The sequence below is a fragment of the Cololabis saira genome, chromosome 18 (genome assembly GCF_033807715.1).
Source record: "Cololabis saira isolate AMF1-May2022 chromosome 18, fColSai1.1, whole genome shotgun sequence".
Taxonomy (NCBI): domain Eukaryota; kingdom Metazoa; phylum Chordata; class Actinopteri; order Beloniformes; family Belonidae; genus Cololabis; species Cololabis saira.
Window position 1 is genome coordinate 21428261 of NC_084604.1, and position 24436 is coordinate 21452696.

The following is a 24436-nucleotide window of genomic DNA, read 5'->3' on the forward strand; positions in this document are numbered from 1 at the left end:
AATGAGGCAGCCCAGACAAAGCACCCAATTCCACTGTGTCCTCTTTCCCCTGGGAGCTGTGATTATAATGACAGTGCTGTTTGTTGCCTGGTTTCATGCTGATTCATGAAAGCACAGCCACAGGCCCCCGGTCTTTCTCTTCTTACCCCCCTCCCCTCTGTTTCTGGAAGCTGAGAGCATCATTATGCCTTGCAGCTGATGTCACTCAAACAAGACAAGTGTTATTTGGTTTATTTATTCATTTCACCAGTCTACAGCAAGGGTAGCATAAAGTGACTAAGATTCTGCATTGTCTTAGCTTTTTTCCCCCGGAAGGGACATCATATAACACAAGGATCTGAGACAAGGATGTGTAGGGGTAAAGGGTATAAGTCTTGCTTTAAATCCACTTGAAATTTAAATGGTAATAAGCAGAGCAACGCTTGTTTAGGAACTCAAAGGCAAACTCTATGACTGTGTAACAGTTAGGCTTTTTATTTGTGGCCACATTCCCCATGTGGATCTTTAAGACATCCTGCTAATGCCATGTGATGACTCTGAAGCATCATGTAAAGATGAAAACAAATCTGATTATAACCCGATGTGTATTGCTCAAGCATAAACAGATCATTTCTTATGTATTTGTTGTTATGTGAACCATCCATTAGCTTTTGCTATACTGGCGTGCATCCCACCCTTTTGTTTCCAGCTGATGGAGCACTCAGCAGTCAGTTTCATGTTAAGAAGCCCTCTCAAGCTTATTGGATTGTAATTTTTTTCATGCCCACTTCCATTTTTATCATAATTGCATGTTATTGGTTTATAATGGATTTTTGTGTTTGCGGTTTCATGGAGCGAAAGCAATTAACTCTTCTTTTTTTCTTCTAAAGTCTCTGTTTGTGGGATGTTTTTTATGCTTTCAGTTAGTTGCTGTACTAAAAATCATTAGAAAGATGACAATTGTATTAATTACTTTTTAAAATCTATTTTGGACTATGATATAGTTACAAATAACGTTTTATATTCTTACATATAATTACTATATTTATTTTTCAAATGTTATTTACATTTATTAAAAAACTACAATACAGTATTTACATTGTACGATAAGAAATTCTTTATTTCATTTATTTCATTCAAAAAACAAAACAATTTAATACAAACACAAATGTTCCTAACTTGTGAATGAAAAGGGAGCAGAAAGAAGAAGAATCTTATCTGATCTGCCCCTTTCACAAATAACATAAATTAAAAATAATAATAAAAAAAACAACTAAGTGAATAAAAACAACTAAAATAAAATTAAAATAACATTAAATAAAATTACCACCGCAGAATAGTTTTTATGTTAAACAACTTATATTGCCCATTATTATTTTAAAGATTTTTGTTCAGATTTTAGTTATGTGTTGTTTATGTTAAAACTAAGCCACGCTCCATGATAACACTATTATTTACGGTATATTTTTTTAAATAATGAAATAGGAAATATTATTCAAAGTGTTACATTAGTGGTGCTAAATATGATTAGGAAAGACGATGACGTCAAACACATTCTCTTCCCCTATTGGTCAGAGTTTTATTCTCCTTCACTCTGATTGGCTGCAGCTCTGGGTTCAGAGGTCATGTTATTGAATAACTTATATTGTTATGTACCATTAAAACGAAGAAGGGGTGCTTAATTTCTTTCTTTGTAATGTAACATAATGATATTATCCAGACGTGTTTATATCGTAATTATCTAAATTATTCTGGAAGCCCGTGTTTCTAGCAGTGAGAAGCTGGCCATGCGAATGCTACCTGTATAGCTGCAGCTTCTTAGCTTGACCAACAAGCAGTCTGGTGTAAATATTATACAAAATATCGATAACTAACGGCAAGCTCACAGCTATGGCATTAACCAGGCTCCTGCGTGTGTTTAATGGGACAGCGGTCGGCTCAGCCCAGACCTTATCCCGGGCTGGTTGCTCCAGGAGAAGTATGTGTAGTTCAGCGCTGCAGAGCTGCAGAGCCTGGCTCATTGACCAGTATGGCACCAACGGAGTTTTAAGGTACACAGAGGAATTCACCCTCCCCACCATCAACTCTGCAAGTGAGGTGATGATAAGAGTCAGTGCGGCTAGTCTTAACCCCCTGGATCTGTCTATGCGGGGTGAGTGGAGTACTGTAAGCAAAAGACAAAAACAAAAAAAGTAAGGATGAACAGATTATGATTGATGAAAACTGTAAGTTTTTAAAAATGTACCTGCTCATCTTTTTTCCAGGAGGCTATGGAGCCACATTGCTGAACTTAAGAAGGGAGCCATTGTCTGTGTTTAATAACCACAGTGAGTTTCCACTCATTCTGGGTCGTGATCTGTCAGGAGTCGTGGTGGACTGTGGATCCGGGGTCACCCACTTTGCTCCAGGAGATGAGGTAGGTTTTTTTTTTCTACACACCCAGTTTTTAAAAACCCTCCCCGTTCTGGTAAAATTACCTTTAAAAGGGCTGGCTGTGGCTTACCCACATTTAGTTTAGTTTATTTGTACATGAAAATATACAACCGTTTTAAAAGTACAGACGAACAGTATGTAGGAAAAAAAAGGAAATAAAAAAATAAATACAATATAACAGAAAATGTGTTATGGGATTCTGTTATAGCTGTTGGAATAAACCTGGAATTTATTGAATTACTTGAATTAAAGTTGTAATATAGTCAAACATTTAAGTGCATTAAGGGCTATGTTAAGAAAAAAAATAAGGAAATAAAAAAAGAAATACAATATAACAGAAAATGTGCGGGAGGAACCAAAAAAACCCATAAGGGCTTGTTGAATGGTCCTCCTATAATGAAACAAACAATATCTACAGAAATATGTAAAACATAGGACAACTAAGGAAAATAAGCTAAATTACTAGAAAACAAAAACAGGAATCTAATGAGGGTGTGCAGAGAAGTACTGGAAATGAATGATTAAGCTTTGCTAACTTGGGCTAGTAAAAATGTAATTTGTTTTTTGAAGGTATTTGTACTCGAGCATTCTCTCATACGGTGTGGTAAGGTGTTCCAATAAAGAGGAACCTCTGAAACTAATTGAAAATTGGGAAAAAGTAGACCTGAAAAGGGTGAGATGGAGATTGTTTGCAGACCTAGTATTGAAGTGATGAATTGAATTGAAATAAAGAATGGAAACAGGTTGGAAGTAGCTTGTGAATGGATTGATAGACAAAAAGACAAATCTGAAAAAAATTTACAGCAAAAATAGGGAGAATACTTAGGGATTGGAACAATGGGGTGGATCTAGTAAGTCTATTTGAAAATGTAATCATTTTGATAAAACGTTTTTGCAGGATAAAGATACAGTTGAGGTTGCTCATGGAGGTACTTGCCCAAATGACATTGCAGTATGAAATATAAGGATAAATCATAGTATAATATAAATTAATACAGATTTTTCTTGGTAATAGATGCCGTATACGTCTGATTACTCCAATATTCTTTGCAATCTTGTTCGAGATGAGTGCAATATGGTTTTTCCAAGTGAGATTTTCATCAATCATAACACCTAGAAATTTAGTTACCGTAACTCTTTCCGAAATGTTATTGGAAATATGAACATTTGGAAGAGCGTTAGTAGCTTGTTGGTTTTTAGGGGAATATTAACATGTATGAACTTTTCTTTATATTAAGTGATAATTTGTTGGCCTTGAACCAGGTGTCAACCTTGATCAATTCCATGTTCATTTCAGATATAAGTTTATGTCCATTGTTACCAGATAAAAAAATGTTGGAGCCATCAGCAAACAGAATAAAAAATACTTTAGATGATACCATGTATAGATCATTTATGAAAATAAGAAAGAGTAACAGGCCCAGAATCGATCCTTGAGGCACACCACAAGAAATCAACCTGTAATCCGCACATTAAATTGAGAGCTGTCCTTAAACCATATAGACTAAAAGCTCAATTATGTACTACTTTAAATGCCAGCACCTCACATTCTTCTTTTCTCCATGACAACCTGTGAAATAGCTTTAAATGACGCTTGGACTTAGTTACAGAAATTTGAACTTGCTTTAGAAAATAGTTTTTGTTAAACGATGCAATTAGAAGACTGCACTTCTGCGCTATTAGTAGGTAAACACAATTGGATGAGAGACTTGTACCTTACCAAGTCCTATTACAAATTTGATAACATTAGAATGCCAAATCGATGGATTACACAACCTTTAAATACAGCTTTGACAGACTCCTAAAGGACCAATAACAACAATTTCTGGGAAAAATGTTGGCCATAGCTGTTAAATATTATAAATTACAGTCATTAGTATGGGCTTTAATGGAAAGTGAAATGAGAAGGATTCAATCTCCCAATCATATTCACTTTTTGTATCAGTGGTACTGAGTATATAAAGCATATCAAGCTTATAGGGCCCTATTTTCCTGCAGTGAAGTTGTTTATAGATTATCATAATGCCATACATGCAGCTCTGTGATGCTAAAAAGCCAAAGGGACATCATGAGGAGCACTTTACAGGTGTTTATACATGCCAGTGCCTGCACTGGAGTTGTTCAGCTGTGCTGTTCCTACTGGTATGTAGAGCACTGTGATGAGCTTATTAATCTCTAACGTCCACTGTTCAGTAAGTTCACCTCAAAAAGCCCACCACAGACAAAGAAGCAGTAAAACAACTGTTTCCTTATAAAGTTGCACAGGCAGCACACTCCTCTAGAAAATGTACTGTCATTTAGTCAAACGCTGTAACTGCAACTAAGTCACGAAGATTTCACATGAAAGCACATTACAGTCAAAGTAGAGGTATTAATGTAAATGTCGTGCTTGAAACTTTCAAAGAGCTATGAACCATATTCATGATTTAAAGTTTTATTTTACAGTAATGTGGAACTGGTTTGCCTAGTACTGCCACATTTCTGATATTTTTTCCCAGTCCATTTGCAAACTTTAGGAGACAGAATGATTAAAAATACATCTATAAACAATAGTGTGCAAGATAAGCAAACATCTTTAACAAAAACACAGTGTTGAACTGTTTGATTTAAAAAAAAAAAAAAAAGAAAAAAATGGCACATGCACTGTACTGGATTGCAGTGAATTATGTTGGTCTACTTTTGTAAAGTGATTAGGAAACATCTATTGATATAGAGTTGATTAAAAAAAATAAAATAAATAAAAACAAAATAATATAAGTAAACTGTATATATATATATATATATATATATATATATATATATATATATATATATATATATGTATGTATGTGTTTGTGTGCCATACTGCAAAATACAAAAAAAAAAATTACTAATGTAAAATAATGGCAGACCCTCTTCCATCACTCACCCAGATACACATGACTTCAGGGTTAAATCATTCACTCGCGGATTGAATGTCTGAGGAAAGATTTTCTGTGCTTGGTCACCGTACGAGTGTGACTCATAATAATTTTAGTCGCCTCCTGCGCTGTTTCCCACAGGTCCATATTATTGTCTTCCTGTTGACCTAAATGTGATTATGCATATTCGACTTGGTGTTCCACTGGTTTAAAAATATCTTTTTAAAGCAACAAATTATAAGAAATGACGCGAACAGTCATCTGAGAGCGTAATAGCAAATTAACCAGATTCAGAGACTACAAGTAGGTGGCTAAGTTTGAGTTGCGATCATAATGCTAAATGTCAGGTTTGTTTTTCCAGGTGTGGGCTGCTATCCCTCCATGGAAACAAGGCAGCCTAGCAGAATTTGTGACTTTAACAGAGTATGAGGTGAGATCCGTCTGTACGGTTGTAATTAACTGTGTTTAAATTTTTAGAATGAAATTTGATGGGCCTATATTTCACGTCATTTTTTTGTTCCTGTCTTCAGACCAGTTGAAAAGGCTGTTTTACAACTCCTATTTAAACAGAATATATTTACTGAGCCCTGTTTGGTTACCCTACAGTGTAAAAATGACTTGGGAGCAGTAGCCACTGCACCAACAGTTACAGGGACCCACAAATTGGCCTGTTTTTTCCTGCTGTCATTCCTCATTTATTCAGCAGCTTTAGCTTACTGCCCTTTCAGCAACTTTGGTAAACCTATTAGAAATTTGGAAGTCAGTAAAATATATTCAATGCATTAACATTGACTGATTGGCTGTTTTTTTTGTTTTTTTTTCCTGCAGGTTTCCCATAAGCCAAAATCACTGAGTCACATTGAGGCAGCATCCATCCCATATGTAGCCAACACTGCTCTATCTGCACTTGTCAATACAGGTGGTCTTTGCAAAGAAAGCTCCTCCAAAAAAAGGCAAGTTTCACCCTAATTGTGGTTAAACTTGTATTGAACCTCTTTCACTGTAGAAACGAACACTTTTTTTTGTTTTTGCCATTTTCTTCATTTTAGTAGTTGATCAAAACCTATCCTTCTGTCTTACTCTCAAAAGGATTTCAAAATGATGTAAATTCCATGTAATTTAACTGGATATGCAATCTAATGAAATGTTCACTTCCTCTGATGTAATAACTTCCAACCCTGCTCGTGCTTTTTTACCCCTTACCCCTTTTGTAGATTTGCTTGAATGAGTCACACAGTTTTGACCTTCTGGTTGCTTGGGTTTCTCCTCTTAGAGTATTGATCATCGGAGCATCCGGGGGCGTTGGAACGTTCTCTGTTCAGGTAATGTGAAGTATGTTCCTGTTGCTGTGGGTAGTTTGACTTAAAAATCCAGCAAGAGTGAAAGTACATGGTGTGATTTTGTACTGCCAATTTGGTACAATGGTACTGGTACAATGACAATAAAGAAAATTCATTCATTCATGAGTATATTCCTGTTTTCTTGTTCTTGTTTTCTACCAGCTGTTAAAGGCATGGGGCGCCCATGTAACTGTAACATGCTCTCAGAACGCTGAGGGCCTCGTGAGAGGGCTGGGGGCGGACGAGGTGGTGGACTACACGGCAGGAGATGTGGCTCAGCAGCTGGAGATGATGGAGAAGTAAGAGTCGCTAATGTGCTTTTCAAAATAACCAGAATTCAGAACTGTACAGAACATAATGGTGAAAGCTGTTACATTGTGTTATGTTTTCTTGTGAGACACCCAGTGGGGCAACATGTGCTTCACTTGCTCCAACTCTATAGAGTAAGGCAGTGTTATTAGTGTCAGTGCCAGTCCACTTAAGGAGCTCATAAAAGTAAATTGTGTAGAACGGCTTTAATTCCGTGTTCCCTCCCAAATGTGGTAAATATCTTTCTTGTCAGCGTGGTATACCTGCCCACAGGCTTACTTTCTTGTTTCCATGGAAACTAGGATCATATGATGTTAATAAATTAAAAGCCTTCTGGGTTAGCAGCTTGTTTGTGTGCGTGTGCGTGCGTGGGTGCGTGCGTGTGCGTGTGCGTGCGTGTGTGTGTGTGTGTGTGTGTGTTTTTATTTTTTTGTTTGACAGTCTGTGTTTGTGCCAGCAGGTTTGATGTGATTTTGGACACAGTGGGAGGCGATACGGAGGAGTGGGCGATGCACCTGCTGAAGCCCTGGTCGGGAGCAAAATACGTCACATTGGTATCGCCTTTCCTCCTCAACACCGACTCCATGGGCCTGTTTGATGGGACCTGTAACGCTGGCCTCACCCTGCACAACAAAGCCTTTCAGGTGAGCACAAGTAAAAGAAACGTTCCATTTCAGTCAGAATAAAATAAAGCCGATGGGAAAGATTATCCTGTTGTTTATGGTCTAACGAGGACATGTACTGGGCTTACCTCACAAGCAGAACCCTTATTACTTTGATGTTGTCTTCAAAATGTACTGAGCCTTGTATTTTCTCATGACACCCTTAGCTGGGGTGTGGACTGCTGTCGTTCCCAAACTGTAAGGACATTCTCGATCCTCAATGGCAGGGAAGGACAACGTCGTGTGAGCCCACACCTACTCAGCTGCTGGGAGATTTCTGCTACATTTTATTTCCACCCTGCTAATCTGAGGAGGGAAAGGAAGTTGAAACAAGCAGGGGAAAAGCCATGTCATTACATGACAAAAATTCATAGGATATTTTGCATTTGCTCAGGTTTAAACTTGATCTTTTATAGATACGGGGCTATAAATCTGTGTGCAGCTGGAAAGGGAATTCAGGAGTTTGAAATTTCATATCTGTGTGGGCCTCATGTTACTGCATGTGTGTAATGGCCCTCAAGCTACAGAGTCGGTTGGTTCCACGTCATCTCTGTAAACAGATGAGGAACGAGCAAAGCTGTTGTCGGGACTGAGTCAAGTTATCCTGGGGAGTGCAGACACTGAGGGCATCACAGCTGGCACTACTGGGACTGGGTCTGCACGAATGAGACAGTGAATGTGGGCATTAGACGTGATGCAGCGCGCGTGTGTGTGCGTGCATGTGTTTGTTGCTGAACTAGCAGTATTTGGTGTTTGTTCAGATTGCGGTCGACTAGCTCCCCGCCTCCCCCCTCGGCAAATACCGGTGTTTGTGCATTTCTTGCCAATCCTCTGAGCCCTTTTGTCCATGAGAGCAGCCAGCTGGTCAGTCCGGCGGGGCTCGGTGGCAGCAGTCACACTGTCGGTGCCCAGCTCTGGAGATGATGCTGTGTTCATCGGGGATACCACGGTGCACCTGGGCCCTCTAGTGTTCACATTCTTGGAAGCATCAAATTATCAACAGCTTTTTTTTTTTTATATATATTTATTTTGTTTTTAGGCAAGCAGAGGAAGTTTTACTCGAGACGAGGGGTTTGGCAAAATGATGTCATGCAATTCTCAAATAACGAGCTGTTGTAGTGCACAGTGCCATTTTTCTCCCTATCCCGTTGTGATTTATCATCTTGACTTCATAAAGGAAAAAATGCAGTATAATTTTGGTTTCTGTGCCAAGTAGATTACTAGTGAACCACCAGGTAAGAAAGCACAACATGAAGGAAAGGAAATGCTGCAAAGTAAATGGAATAATAGCCATAAAAATGTATTATTTTTATGCTCATCCTTTCAGTCTCCCTGGTGATAGAAACAAATGCTTCTGAAAAGGAAGATTAGAACAATAACATATCTATATATACCTGTGTGTGTGTGTGTGTGTGTGTGTGTATATATATATATATATATATATATATATATATATATATATATATATATATGTGTATATACAGATTGTAAATTAAGTGAAAATCAGATTTGATTGCAAAGCTCTAATTTTCAGCTGCTTGGCAGTGAGTGAATTACCAAGAATGTGAACACATTTGAAAACCAAATTTCAGCATTTCTTTTATGTAAATGTAGTAAGCATTTCTTCTTAACTCTAATGACATGCAAGATTCGGTGTTTATATTTTGATTTCACACCATTTCTTTTTTTTTTTCAGGCTTATGTTAGGAAGAAGCCACAAACTTGAAAGACATGAAAATTAGATCCGTGGAGAGACCTTCTGAATCTTTCTTCTTATCTTTTTCCTACCAGACAACTTCTCTGTGTGATTTGATTTGTTATGTGATGCGACTGCCTGATTTCTGATTCTTGCTTTCTCTCTGTTTGCCTCTCAGAACATCATTTCAAGCGGAGTTTTCTACAGGTGGGCTTTTTATGCCCCTGATGGACCGGCCTTGGATGAGGTCAGCAGGCTGGTGGATGCAGGGAAGGTACTGTATTACTTTAATAATCATATCTTATCTATAACTGCCTTTCAGTCAGAGCCATATGTGCTGACGGTACAGAGGAGAATGAAAGTGTCTCCTTTGCACATCAGTCACAGAGATGTAAATCCATTCTGCGATGGAGATCATACAAGCCTGTGAATATGGACATACCAGAGATTCCCTGCATGCCTGTGTTCATGGCTACCTTTTGGTTTTGTAAAGGAGTGAGCATCAGATTCCTGCTATATGCTGGTTGGTTCATTGGCGGTGTGCACGGCTGGCTGCTAGGTGATTGAAATCAGGCGCCAGGAGACGATCAATGGATTTTTCAACAGTGCTGAGCAGCCATTCGCAAAATCATGTGGGACCTCTATCCTTTTGTCCTGCGGCTTACAGCGAACGGCACACTCAGACTAGTGGCGGGAAGCTATGGACACAAATGACGACCCCCCCTTCCCCTCCTATCTCTACCCCACAAAATCCACACACACACGCTGCATATAGCCTATTGGCAGTCAGGAGTGCGGATGGTTTCCAGTGACGCCACCATCCTCCCCATTCATTGTTAGAGACAAGAGATGCTGACCAGAATAACAAGCCCCGCTGCTTGTGTTGTAGGACTAGCGCAGGATTGTCCAGCCTCATCACATTCTAAACCCCTCCCTGCTGGATTCACATGTGCAGCTTAGAAAGCAGATATAATGTAGTGTTGGAGCTTGTAGGTATTTGCAAGCCAGAACTGGTGGAAAGATGGGATAATTATAGTCAAACACTGCCCCATCAAGTGATTCTCTATCATAAATTGGAGTATAAGAAAGTTGTAATTCCACTAGAATGAATCTTAGAAATAAACTACTTTTGAATCCTACAAAATAAAGTTGTAATTCCACAATCCCACATTTCACTTAATGTGCAGGCTGATCAGGTCACTGTTGTGGTGGGGGTTCTTGATACCACTCATCTCCTTCTCTACTGCGTCTCTCGAACTGCAGACAGACTCCAAGTTAACCGTCTTGGACCACAGCTGGTGAACAGAGTCCAAGTTCTGCTCTCTGGCGGATCCACTCTGGGCTGTTTGTACGCTCCAATCAGAGACTTGAGAGCAGAACAAGGACTTCCGTCATCAGCTCGAGTCCCAGATGAGAGTTGACTTCTGTCTGGACAGAAACTTAATGGAGAATTTAGTGAATGACGCAGGAGCAGAGACCTGGCCAGCCTGTAAAGAAACACGCCCAGGTTAAGTTGGTAGGCAGAAGCGGCACTTTTAAGACTGATCAATTGTGTCATGACATCATTAATGATGTTGAGTTGAAATTTCAGACATTTTTTCTGCTGTTTCATCACAGATCCTGCCTGTTGTGGAAGCCCAGTTTCCATTCACTCAGGTGCCTCAGGCTTTTCAGAAGTTGGAACAAGGGCACGCCAGAGGGAAGACGGTGGTCCGGGTGGCTGAAGAGGACGACAGCTGGACAGAGTCTGCAGAGTCTGAGCAAGAAGCACAAGAAAGAACCCAGCAGAACTAAAGAGGGGAAAGAAAGTGCCCGGGGAATCACTTTAATGGCTTTTCTTGCCTCTACAGTTATATTTGACAGCAGCAGACTGTATAATACCAAAAGACAAATGTGGTGCGCAGCAGATGCCAAGTCTGAGCTGAGCTTATAATAAGAGCAAGCCAATGCTTTTATTCAAAGCATACACCATCCTGTGTTTTCTTGCGTGTTCGCAAGGTGTTTGAGTGATGCTGTGTTCATGTGATGCTGATGTTAATATAATTACAAACCGCTGCCTAATAAATGCAGTTCAGGTCAGGGTCTTGGTTGTGATCAGCAGGGTTTTGGCAGCTGGCTGGCGTCTGTAATTTATATAACATGGAGTTTATAATGAAGCGTGTCTGTTACAAAACGAGTTATCTTGAAATGTTTGCCAGCTGAAGAGTTTATCTTCCAGGGATGGGTGACATGTCATTACAAGACTGATAACATTTTGGTCTTTTTCTGTATTGTCTCCACCCATTCAGGTGTCACGAGCACCTGGATGATGTCAGTGATTCTCACTTTAAGTGAAGCTAAATTATTAGGCGCGTTTCCACCAGCAGGAGTTCAGGGTAAATCTGGCGGACAGGAACGTTTGCAGGGCCGCTCGTCTCCTCGGCCCCTCCAGCTGGCGTGTTTCCATTACACTACTGCGCCACACAAGAACCTTTGACTGAAAAAATAGCGCCGCTGACCACCAGGTGGCGGTAATATTCATTTTTTGCGGTTCGCAATCTGCCAGCAGAAAAATGAAAACGTAGAAGAAACACAAACAACCGATTCTACTTGCTTTTCTTTTTAAACATACACCGCGGTCGTAGCAATTGGGATTAAAAGAAACCCCCCCACCGGACCTCTATGTTGGTGTAATATGACGGCAAGACCTGAACCGACTCCTATGGCCATCCATCGTTTTTTTTCATGTACCCTCTAACTGCATCAAATGTACTCGTAGGGCTTAAAGTAATTTCCTGCTTTTAGAATACACAATCAGCAGAGATCTTCCCCCCACCAGGGCTGAAAAACCCCTCCTTCTACAGGGCCGTTTTTTGGCCCCGTAAAGGTTCCTGAAGGCCACGTTACAGGGCTGTTCCTGGTAATGGAAACGCACGCACATGGCCTGGCCCCCAAAAATCTACCCAGAATTCTCGCTGGTGGAAACGCGCATATTGAGTAGGATCCGTCTTGCAGGCCACAGACAGATACACATGGGGACAACAAGGGCGTAAGGCGGGCGCATACTGTAAACCTCCGGTTGCGTCCCTTCTGTGTCAGTGACAACGTCGAAACACAGAAAACTTGTTCAGATACTATAAAAGGCGACGAAACAGAATTCTTAAGATATCAATAGCTGAGTATATCTAATGTTTTTGTTATTATTATTATATATTATTTATCTTTAATAAAGTTGTGAAAAAAAAACACAAATACTTAAACTATTCATACTCCAATCTGCAATCAACGGCATCTTGAGATCTCACTGCAACCGACCAACTCTGTTTTTAAACACACAATTGTGAAAAGATGAGTGATTTCCAAGAAATTCTCAACTTGACAATGGGAAATGTTTCCTACTATGATGAAAAACGATCAGAAATGAAGTAAACTGCTGCTTACTTTCCACGTCTAATCCGGCTGTTTGAAGAGGCTGTTGAGGATGCAAGCGGAGCCCTGGACATGGATGGATTTAATGAGGTAATGCTGAAATGATCTCCAAACCTGGATGAAGAGGAGCTGCCTGCCCCTCCATGAAGATTGACATCAACTGTGATGGAACTGTGGACTTCGGTGAACTTTTGGATGACAGGAACAATGTTTTCCCCAGACCTTTTGAACAGATTACATATAATGGCCTCAGATTATTTGTAAAAATTATTTGCCTGCCCTTGGATAACAGCGGGGCAGTTCCGTGACAAGAAGTCAGGACTTTCTAGCCCTGTCAGTATCTCACCATCAGAAAAAATGGTAACATAAATTACTGGAGTGATGACTAAACCATTGGACATGATTATTTTTTCTCAAAAATGTGTGAAAACAATTCCCTTTTCCAAAGAGCAAATTGAAGTTTTTGACATGGTGTACATCAAAGACCTCCAACAGGTGGCCATCAGCACAACTGACAGGGAGGTGATATTCTCCAAATGTGGCACAGCCGATACTGATTTTAAAGTCAAGTACATCATAATTAACTATGAGGTTGATTTTACAGCCAACAACTCCCATTGGCAAAAGAGCTTTTAGATTGCTTTTAGGGATTCTAACAGAATTTTATACATATTAGTTTCCTTTGATGTATCAAAACATTTTTCAAAAGGTACATATTTAATGATGTCTGCTTTGATGTACAATACTTTCCTGTTACCAGGATGTTTGCCGTCTGTAGTAAATCATCCTTATGGATGAATCTCACTCAAATGCACTGTACGTCTAACATTTGCGACATCTCTAGAGAATAACTTGAAAGCACCAGTGATGGGAAGTTCTTTACCTGTGCTGAATACTCACCTGATTCAAGGTATATGTTAACTGGTGGCCTGTGAACGTACAATACCCAAGCATGACACACCTGTCACCTACATAATGTACAATCGAACAGAGAAGGTCTTTATCAGCATATCTGCTGACAGCAATGTGTTCTTCTGGTCTGACTGACTTCATCTGTGAGTGTTTTTGTCGACTGCTCGCAACCGACCCTCATCTCCTGCGTATACCACAACATACAAAGCAACCAGGTGATCGTGGCCAACATGAATCTAGCAAAATGTCTCGGGAAAGAAACAGACATCCTTTGGGAAATCGTTGATGAGATTTGGCTTTTTAATTCACCTGCTACCAGAAAATGTACGTTACTGCATAAAAGTATGTTTCAGTGTGATGTAATCATGTTTGTATAAACTCACGAGTCACAGCTTGTTTCTTTGATAATTTGATTGCACCTGAGAACCAGTGGGCGGGATTGGTCCCAATCAAGGCTCCAACTAAGGGAGGGCCAAGTCTAAACCAGGGTCCTTGTGTAAGTTTGCTTTGAATCTCCAATAAGAAAAACTAACTGAGAGAAGTTGTCTGTCTTTATTTCTAGTGCCTTCTGTCTCATATCAAGGGCACTCAGGGTGGGGTTTCTCCGGCCGGACGTAGCGCGTGGAAGGATCACGTTATTCCGGCCGGATCCTCCCCACCCCATCTGGCGCCCCGGTTGGCCAGAGGGGGCATGTATAGCCCAGGACTGTGTGCATGTTTTTGTGAGGGTAGCTCACATTAGCCACCCAAGGAGAACACGGGGAGAACATACAAACTCCACACAGAAAGATCCTTTCGCCAACCCCACCCAGGGTGTGGGCACTGAAGTCATGGGAACTAACACGCACTTCAGCGCCCACAGCGTCCCCGGCGGGAATCGAACCCTGGACCTTCTTGCTGTGAGACGGCTGCACTACCTGCTGCGAAGGGCACTCAGGTTTAAGATGTAATTTAATTTATTTAAGTTTCTTCTCAACTTTACCCTCTTTGTGATGACTATTGCTACTCAAAAGTCCTTCAGGGATTGCTGTACTCGGTAGGGTTGTCCCGATCAGGATTTTTTAGCTTTGGAACGCTTCATCTGACATTATTACTAGAAAACGTAAAATGTATACGGATTTTTTTCATAAATCTTGCCACAATCCGGCCTCAAGCTCCTTTAAGTAAAAAAAAATGTATTGTCCATTCTCTCCAACATGGACATATTTTTTTTTTGTCACTGACTGCATCATTGGCTCAAAACAAAGCCTATCAGCACTGGTGCCACAAAATGTAGAAACATGAAATTGTAAACTAAAACAAAAAGTGCAGAATAGTGCAATAACAAAAATAAATCAATTTCACTTCAAAAGGAGGTAGTTTACCTACTAGGTTCAAAAGTTGAATGACATCCAGTCAAACTCACAATCAATAAGAAAATTAAAATGCATTTTGGCTTAACCAGAATTCTCAACAACATGAAATGAATAGCAGCACATATTCATCACAGCTGTTATAGTTTTCTGTCAGTGTTGTAATGTTACGAGTGTAGGGAACAAAGGGTGGTTATTCAGAGACAGACGGTTTAGACCGGTCCCGCAAAATAGCAGTCCATCATCCGTTGTGTTGTTACCGAGTCAATAAAGTGGACCAAAAGATTATTTACGAGTGACGGATAATCATTTACTTAACACCAGAGGTGGAAAAAGTACAAAAATATTGTACTTAAGTAAAAGTACAAATTTTCTGCTTGAAAATTACTTAAGTAAAAGTAAAAAGTACCCATTAAGAAAATTACTTAAGTAAAAGTATAAAAGTACCTCAACTTAAATATAATAAAGTACAAAAAGTACATGGGTTAAAATGTACTTAAGTACAAAAGTAAAAAGTACAAAGTACAAAGTACAAAGTACAAAATTCAAAGTACAAAATTATTTTCAAAAGGATTGCAAAGAAATGAAGAATCCAAGAATTTGCTTACAACTCTAAATAATGGTGATATTATTCTGACCCCTTTAGTGTTTGTTTCCATTACCCCATTTTAATTTCTCCCTTTGCTCATCACTGCTGCTGTCCCCCATTGGCCCCGCTGACAGGTTCCCCCCCAGCCTGTAGTATGCAGTGACAACATTAAGCAACCCCAGCTGATAAAGGATGAGACTTTTGAACTTTTAAATGCCAAAACCACCTTAGAAGTGGTGGAATCAAAGAATTGTGCGCATGGACATGCGTCGGCTGCCGCTCAAGGCTGATTTATGGTTCCGCGTTACACCAACGTACCCTACGGCGAGGCTCTGCGTCGATTTAACGCGGACCATAATTCAGGCTTCAGTCCTCATCGGTACTCGACGCGACGGCGGCTCCTCCGGCGTTCCGGCCCGCCTCTGCGGCTCCTTCTCGGTATATTCACGCGCCCCCCTTCCTTCCCGTCCGCCTCATGGTTCCGCGTTAAATCGACGCACACCTTACGGCGTAAGGTGTGCGTCGCCGCGTACCCTACGCTGTAGCTCTGCGCCGGTGTAACGCGGAACCATAAATCAGCCCCCGCTGTGCTGTTCTTTAATTTGTAGCGAGTAACGACGTGTCCAATTTTAAATGTAGCGGATTAAAAGTACGATTTTTTCCTTGAAAATGTAACGAAGTAAAAGTAAAAGTACAGAAAAATGAAAGTATCAATAAAAGTACAAATTCTCAAAAATCTTACTTAAGTAAAATAACGAAGTACTTGTAGTTCGTTACTTTACACCACTGCTTAACACTACAGTCACTTTTCTCCGACAGCTTTTCTTTGTTTTGAAAACTTTCAGACCGTTTATCTGAGCCTATCCTAGCTGTTGTTAGCTCTCTGTTAGCCACGCTTCTTTCCCTCCAGCACAAACGTCTCTTCAGCCGCCGTCTCGTTATCTTATAATAAACACACATCAACTGTCTGTATTGTTAAATACAATTATAAAATGATTTAATAATTAATATATGTTAAAACATAGGCACAGAGCAACAGGCAAACAATTAAGACGAACTGGCCTGGAGCTGCTGGAGCCGCTCTGAGCTGCAGCTGAGGCTCAGAGAGCGGAGCCGTCCGCCTCTTCTGGCCGCTGCGGCGACTCCGCGCTCCCAGCGCTACGGGGTCGCAGAGTCGGAGACCAGCCAGCCGAGCCATAACAGTATGTCCCGATACTTTTTTGGACGATCCCGATCTTTTGAAAATGACGTGATCGGGCCCGATCGATTGGGTGGCCGATCGATCAGGACAACACTACATGATAGTGAAGTGGATCCCCATCAAACACTTGGATTTCGCTTTGTGGCAAATGAGAGATGTTACGTTGTTGTGCCAGGAGAGCAGAAATTTCATTCTGCCTTGCAATTATGGAGAGCATGTTGTTGCCATCATCACTAACCGGTGTTTGGGCATTTGTACTGGCTCCAAATTGAGAACTGGAAACATCAGTCATTACATTGTGTGCCATTCCAAGCTCAGTTGGCCTCTGCCGGACCAGTTGCGATTTAGCTCTCACTCATCTCATCTTCTTCCACTTATCCGTTCCCAGGTCGCGGGGGCAGCAGTCTCAACAGGGATGCCCAGACTTCCTTCACCCCAGACACTTCCTCCAGCTCTCCCGGGGGGAGTCCGAGGTGTTCCCAGGTCAGCCGAGAGACATAGTCTCTCCAGCGTGTCCTGGGTCTTCCCCTTTCAGCCTTCAATTCACTCCCACATGAACCAGCTTTTGAGCCACTCATATTGACATCCAGTAATGTGTACCACAAAAGTTCATTGAACATATGCCACAATCCACGTCCACCTTATTACTTGCTCTTGGCACATATGTTCCTCCATACATGAATCATCCAATATTGTCTCTAAATCCACAGTCCACACTTGAGCAACAGCAGCAAAGCATCAAACATCCACATCCAACGTGTTACTTTAATGTGCATGAAACAGCTGATCCCCTCATTCAACAGGTTAGTTCAGTTTTGAGCAATATGGTGATAATGACATCAATCAGCAGCCACAGTATCCATGTGCATCCAATATACAGCAGTAACCAGCATCAACTGTGTCTAAGCAAGAGTCAACTTCACAGCATGAATGAACTGAGTTTCACATACCATGGGCGATGCTGCGATCCATCCTTTATTCAATTTTACTCACCAATTTTACTCACCACTCTGCATCCAGAGTGGTCCCTTGTCTTACATGCACAAAGTATCAGATGGGTCTCTGATCTGTAGCCATTTCTGTTGACAATGTTGCTGGTGACTATCAACCTTGAATTAGTCACTGAGAGAGAGAATGCAGGGATCTGTCCGACACGCTTCGATCAAAGCAAAATGCAAGCCACCGCTGCTAAGGGTATATTCCTTGTCAAGTTCTCAGGTCTCCGTTCAACTGTCTTGTCATTTTTTAACAAGGTACGTGCAGTTGTATTTGTTGGGCGAGGTTGCGGTGGAGGGTGTGGTTTGATCTGGGTCCTGGAGGCACTCACCTTATTTGAGATTGGTGGTAAGGGTATATTCCTTGTCAAGTTCTCAGGTCTCCGTTCAACTGTCTTGTAATTTTTTAACAAGGTACGTGCAGTTGTATTTGTTGGGCGCGGTTGCGGTGGAGGGTGTGGTTTGATCTGGGTCCTGGAGGCACTCACCTTATTTGAGATTGGTGGTAAGGGTATATTCCTTGTCAAGTTCTCAGGTCTCCGTTCAACTGTCTTGTCATTTTTTAACAAGGTACGTGCAGTTGTATTTGTTGGGCGAGGTTGCGGTGGAGGGTGTGGTTTGATCTGGGTCCTGGAGGCACTCACCTTATTTGAGATTGGTGGTAAGGGTATATTCCTTGTCAAGTTCTCAGGTCTCCGTTCAACTGTCTTGTCATTTTTTAACAAGGTACGTGCAGTTGTATTTGTTGGGCGAGGTTGCGGTGGAGGGTGTGGTCTACCCCAAATATGCCTACACAGACACCATTTTCTTTCCATTGTTTAACATTGCAGTCCAAACCTGCTGTAAATATTTTCACACATTCAGGGTCACACACAACACTGACTATCTCAGAAAGACCAGCCTGCCAAGACTTCAGCAATGGTGGAGGACACAGTGACACATCGCATGTATTTTCAGTTTTACCAGCCCTGCCATACTTTTCTATATCCCACAAACAAACTCTTCCCGTGCTGTCACCAGTCAGCAATGTCTGGTTTATTTTGTCAGTTGACATGGAGGTAATAATTGCGTCATCAGTTTCCACTGCTCTAAACTTCCCTATTAGCTCTGCGTTTTCTTTTTTAAATGCCCAGGAAAAGATGAAGCCATGATCTGAAATCAGAATTCGGGCTATTTTCCTATCAGACTTCCTGGTCTCCAGGGGTACAACAATAGGGCCTCCATTCTGTTCATTCTTTTGGTTTATAGTTGTTCCCATAGAATTATTTTCAAGAAGCTGCGCACCCTCTTCTTGCTTCTTGCTTCTTTTAATGTGTATTTGAGGGTTCTCTTTGGTAGTGGCATAATGCAAAACTTCAGAGGTGTCTGCATTCCAGATAACACAATATCCATTACTGGATGCAGCAATAAGTGTTTCTCCATTGAGTTTCATGGAACAAATATCACTTAATAAGTGATGATTCAAAACTCTGTTGTCTTTCCCCTTTAAGTCCAGGTCAAGGATGTTGTTAGAATTCTTGACTGAAACAAACAATCGATCTTCTCTGCAGATGATGTCTTTCACATCATCTGGTATTTGAACAGGGAGGACATCAAGCTCAATCCCATTGAGGAAATTCCAAATTCTAACTTTCCTATCTTGTGAAATGGTGATTAATTTGCATTGTGTTTCATCAAATGTAATGGCAGTGTGACCTACAATCTCTGTTGGATTGACATTGAAGTCCATATGAACTCCAGTAAAGATATCCCAAACGGTCACCATACCACTCACAGAAACGGCGACAAGCTGCTTAAAAACGTCATTGTAGAGTGCACTACACACAGGCATGTTGAAGGATCTCATTGATTCTTTGAAACCATCTGTTCCTTGCCCAAGACATTTAGCTATTTCTGTGTTAGCGAGGAACAACATGTTGTTGCATATGTTGTAGCATACAGCGGAGATAGGGGTCTGCTGCTGCAAGGATAACAATTCTGTATAGGGTTAAAGGTAGCATCAGCCCAGACGCGTACATTTTTGTCTGCAGATATGCTGATGAATACTTTGTCGATGATATTGAACATTATGTGGGTGATACTCGTTTTATGTCCTTTTATTAGTTCTTTTTGGTGCCAGTCATTTTCAGAAGTAAATACATACAGGATGCATCTTTTGCCACCTGTCATTAAACTGTCTGAATCAGCAGAGTAGTCACAACAGGTAAACGTAGGCAATTCTCCTGCACTGCCAAATAATTTTGAAGAGATCTTGATCTCGTTAGATTCACGAGTGATTTGAGAAAGATTCATAAATTTGGATGATTCACCACAGACAGCCAGTGACTTTATGGTTGGAAAGTAGCGCATATAAGAGCAAACATCATTTAACACTAACTTTCTGACATAAAAATGTTGTTTAGACATACTGTATTTGAGGTCTGGAAGATATAAAATGCCACAACCTCGCTTAGGGCACTGACCAAGCAATCTGGGGTCAATGACATCACTAACGCTAGTATAGGAAACAAATATGGAAAGAAATCCTTGTGAATCACCAAAAGAAAATATTTTTTTTTCCTTGTCTGACCAAAAGTTCATGGTTGTAATATCAGCTTGTAGCCCAGTTAATATGAATTCCACATCTAAATACTTTGAGCTGTCACAATTATAGAATATTACTTCTTTGTCAGATGTGCTGACAGCCATCTGTCGCAGGCCTTTGAGGTACACCAGAGAAGAAGAAGAACAAGAACTTGCGTTTTCTCTTTCTGACAAATGGAAAGTGGATTTTCAGGCAAGTTCATTGTGCACAATGGCTGAAAGTCATCAGTCCAGTACTTAAGTAGACCATCTTTACAGATAGTGAGGTACCGAAATGGTTTGTAAGGCCTCAGTTCTTCTATTTCATATCTGTAGTCGTAAAGATCAAGGCAATCCTGGGGGACACAAATCATTTTGGATATTAAAATGTTGTCATCAACTGGTATCAATTCAAAAGGTTTGGGGAAAAACTGCTTCCTGTGATCCAAATTATTTTTCATTTTCCAGCCGTAAAAGTGTATAACATCCCGATATTTCACTGTCCCATTACAGCTTCCTTTTATCATCTTGAAGATGGAACGGAGGTCCTCTTTATCCAGATCCTCAAATAAAGGGCCCAGTGTGTAAGCAAATGTTGAAATGTCCATCTTGTCATATTTTGTGAATATGTCCTCTATTTCTTTCCATGTCTGAGGGTATAAATTATCTTCAAATGGTGTGAATTCGCTATATTTATAGCTATAAATAGGGATTTCATCTTCCCAGTATTTAATAGAAGACATCTTCACACAGTTGTTTGGTTGCTAGACGCTGATTAAATTAGCACAGGTTTGTAATGTGAAAGAATGCTTGTAACGCTTCGTTGTATGTCCCAAAAACCAGAACCAAGCAAGGTGAGGCAGCGTTCAGTTACTCTGCTCTTAAATAAATAAATTTGCCTTGCGGTTGCCTTGATATAGACAGCTCATGACGTCATCAGTCCTTTGACGCATGCGCAGTTCCAGCGTGTTCCAGCGTGATGACGTAGGTGTGCTCTGACGCTCAGCGCCGCGAGTTCCATTGCTAAAAAAAAAAAAAAGCGAGTTCCATTGCTTGATTGTCACTAGTACCCATGGATGTATTATAAAATTATTTAACACTAAATTATCCATCATTGTGTGATGTTGGTTGGTGAATTTCCCCCTTGGGAATTAATATAGTATATCTATCTATCTATCTATCTATCTATCTATCTATCTATCTATCTATCTATCTATCTATCTATCTATCTATCTATCTATCTATCTATCTATCTATCTATCTATCTATCTATCTATCTATCTATCTATATAAATACAATTTCACAGATTTTCTTTGAACTACAACAGATTGTATAAATGACTTACAAGAGTAGAAACCATGGCTCAGGATTTCCATAGTCACTGCATCCCAAAAGTCTTTCACATTGACTCTCCCATCATACTGCTGTGGTGGATCTTGAATTTCACTGACTGATGTGAAAACAAGAGGGGGAAAAATCACAACTGTACATAACAAAGACCATGACAAAATAATACCCTCCAAAACCTTTAAAACCTATATAATCTAGCAAGGTATTTATTTTGCGAAACTTTCAGTATTTTTATTACAGTACTAAATTTCTACTACATTTTACAAGTGTCCTACCAGGCATGCTGAAAACCCCCTTTTTATGCAGATCCATTATAACTGCTGCAGGGTGGTACCCACAGGATACACAGCAATAACTGTAGTCGTGTTGAGTGAGGGCCTCAAACGACAGATAGGCGTGTAATATCCGTTCTTTTTTAGGATAAGACACTCCTTCAGTTGCCTCAATGATCTCGATAACACGACTAACTGCAGTGTGGGTCTGAAAAAGAGTGTCAAATTTTTTTAATCTTTCATTACCATCTATATAATGCAAAATATACAACATGGGCTTATGAAAACCTAAAAGTCTAACCTGTAAAGCATTCCTCAAGGTGAGACAGAAATGGAGAGAGAGCAGCATGTGGTTGTCATAGTTGTGGACTCCATCATCCCATTCCTGGTAGCGGTACACCATGCCACATGTGGGACATATCTTTTTGTATGTAGATATACCTTTAAGTGAAAACAAAGCATACATATGTTACTTGAATTTGTTTGGAGAAACAATACTTTAATTTATTGCTAGGGTATCAAGTAGACTATAGGATCAATGCATTGTGACAGACCTTCTACGATGCCATAGCAAGTTAAAATATTTGCTCTACAGGTGATCAGCTGGGGGTCGCCAAGAACACTCTGTTCGGCACATTCTTTGCAGGTGACCTCAGCAGGGACAAGCTGTTTCGGAAACTCAGATGTTCTGGAGTCTGCAACCAGTGTCTTCGACAGTTCTGCTGGCAAGTTTTTGTGGGACATGATGTACCTCAACATTCTTCCAATAGTTCTGTCACAGTTTGTGTCATTTCCATTGTCCATTGGGTTATTCTGTTCGTCTTCAGTCAGTGAATAGTCTTTTTCTGTACTTTTTACTGTTTTGAAGAGGTCACCATTAGTTTCAAAAAGATGCCATTTTCCAATTGCTTTGTGGATGCAGGACTTCTTTGATGGTGTACATGGGCAATGCCAGGTGTTTCTCTTGGTGTCATATGCCACAACAACCCTCCCAAGCTTGCTGTAGTATGACACACAAGGTTCATATACCGAGATGTGCAATTTTGTCTGGGGTCCACCTACATGTAGAGCTACTGAAAGGGGTGCATCCTCCAGTTCAGCATCACCTTGTTTTTTTAAAAGTTCACTTTTACGGTTCTCTCCGACCCAATGGTTTTGAACCATTTCAGACAGTGACTTTTCTGTCAGGCCAACATTTGGAATGTCAACACGAGGACAAAAGAACAACGAACGAATGTGTTGACATTCAAATGTTAGGAGACCACTTCTGCATGCAAAGTCTGTGTTCAAATTGCACTGGTTGAGCTCACACTCCGATCTATGCGTTTGTGACCGTGTGTTTTTAATGACATGAATCGGAGTTGATGGACCACTGAAAGACTTCTCAACAGCAAAGACTCCTCTTTTCGCATCAACACACTGCGACCTCAGATATCTGTCTTTTGAATATGTGTCCGATTTATCGGTATGTTTCCTCCTTAAATGAGTACGCAAATTTTTTTTCTTTAATTCCAAATTGCAGTGGGCACATTTTACTGTGTCCTTTTTTTGACAATCAGTGGGCTTCTTTGCATGTGCTACGGAAAGAGGTAGCTGCAGGGCTGCAGGAGGAGGTGGCTGCAGGGCTGCAGGAGGAGGATGCAGGGCTGCAGGAGGAGGAGACTGCAGGGCTGCAGGAGGAGGAGACTGCAGGGCTGCAGGAGGAGGAGACTGCAGGGCTGCAGGAGGAGGTGGTTGCAGGGCTGCAGGAGGAGGAGACTGCAGGGCTGCAGGAGATGGCTGCAGGGCTGCAGGAGGAGGTGGCTGCAGGGCTGCAGGAGGAGGTGGCTGCAGGGCTGCAGGAGGAGGAGACTGCAGGGCTGCAGGAGGAGGAGACTGCAGGGCTGCAGGAGGAGGTGGCTGCAGGGCTGCAGGAGGAGGTGGCTGCAGGGCTGCAGGAGGAGGTGGCTGCAGGGCTGCAGGAGGAGGAGGCTGCTGGGCTGCAGTTGGATTGTGGCTATTCAAATGTCTGAGAATCTGGTCTCTACGGCACAGTGTAACTGGGCAGAAGCAACAATGGAAGTGCGTAGTTGTTCGGCACTTTAAACCACATTTGAAAATAATACATTCTGAAAAAAGGAAAGAATAAGAAAAATGTTTATTTTTCTTTTAGGTTTATTGATTTAAGTAGTGATGGTACCTTGTATCCAGTAGCTTATTTTAATCTTAAGTCCATTGACAGGTTGATGTTACTTTATATTTTACCTTTATACTTCACTGTTGCATGATTCTTCAAGTGGTACAGCACAGAAGACCTTGCTGCATTCTTGTACGCACAGAATGGGCAGTAGTAAAACTGGGAACACTGTTTTGGGACAGGTTCTCCATCTTTTAGGATGGTAATGTGTCTGGGGATGAAGACAAAAATGAATAACTATAAACCCAAATCAAGGCTACATTTGTAAAATTCCATTTCATGAGTGTAACTATAAAGCA

At 40.8% G+C, this 24436-nt stretch overlaps 1 protein-coding gene across 1 annotated transcript; it reads left to right on the plus strand.

Moving 5' to 3' along the window:
- The first annotated feature begins 1587 nt into the window (after nt 1-1587).
- Nucleotides 1588-11398, plus strand: LOC133464911 (reticulon-4-interacting protein 1 homolog, mitochondrial-like). The gene is made up of 9 exons (XM_061747115.1): nt 1588-2131; nt 2244-2395; nt 5674-5742; nt 6141-6265; nt 6586-6634; nt 6815-6951; nt 7422-7605; nt 9498-9593; nt 10937-11398. Exons 1-9 carry the CDS (start codon nt 1870-1872, stop codon nt 11111-11113), a joined length of 1251 nt encoding a protein of 416 aa, XP_061603099.1. The 5' UTR covers nt 1588-1869; the 3' UTR covers nt 11114-11398.
- The last annotated feature ends 13038 nt before the right edge of the window (nt 11399-24436 follow it).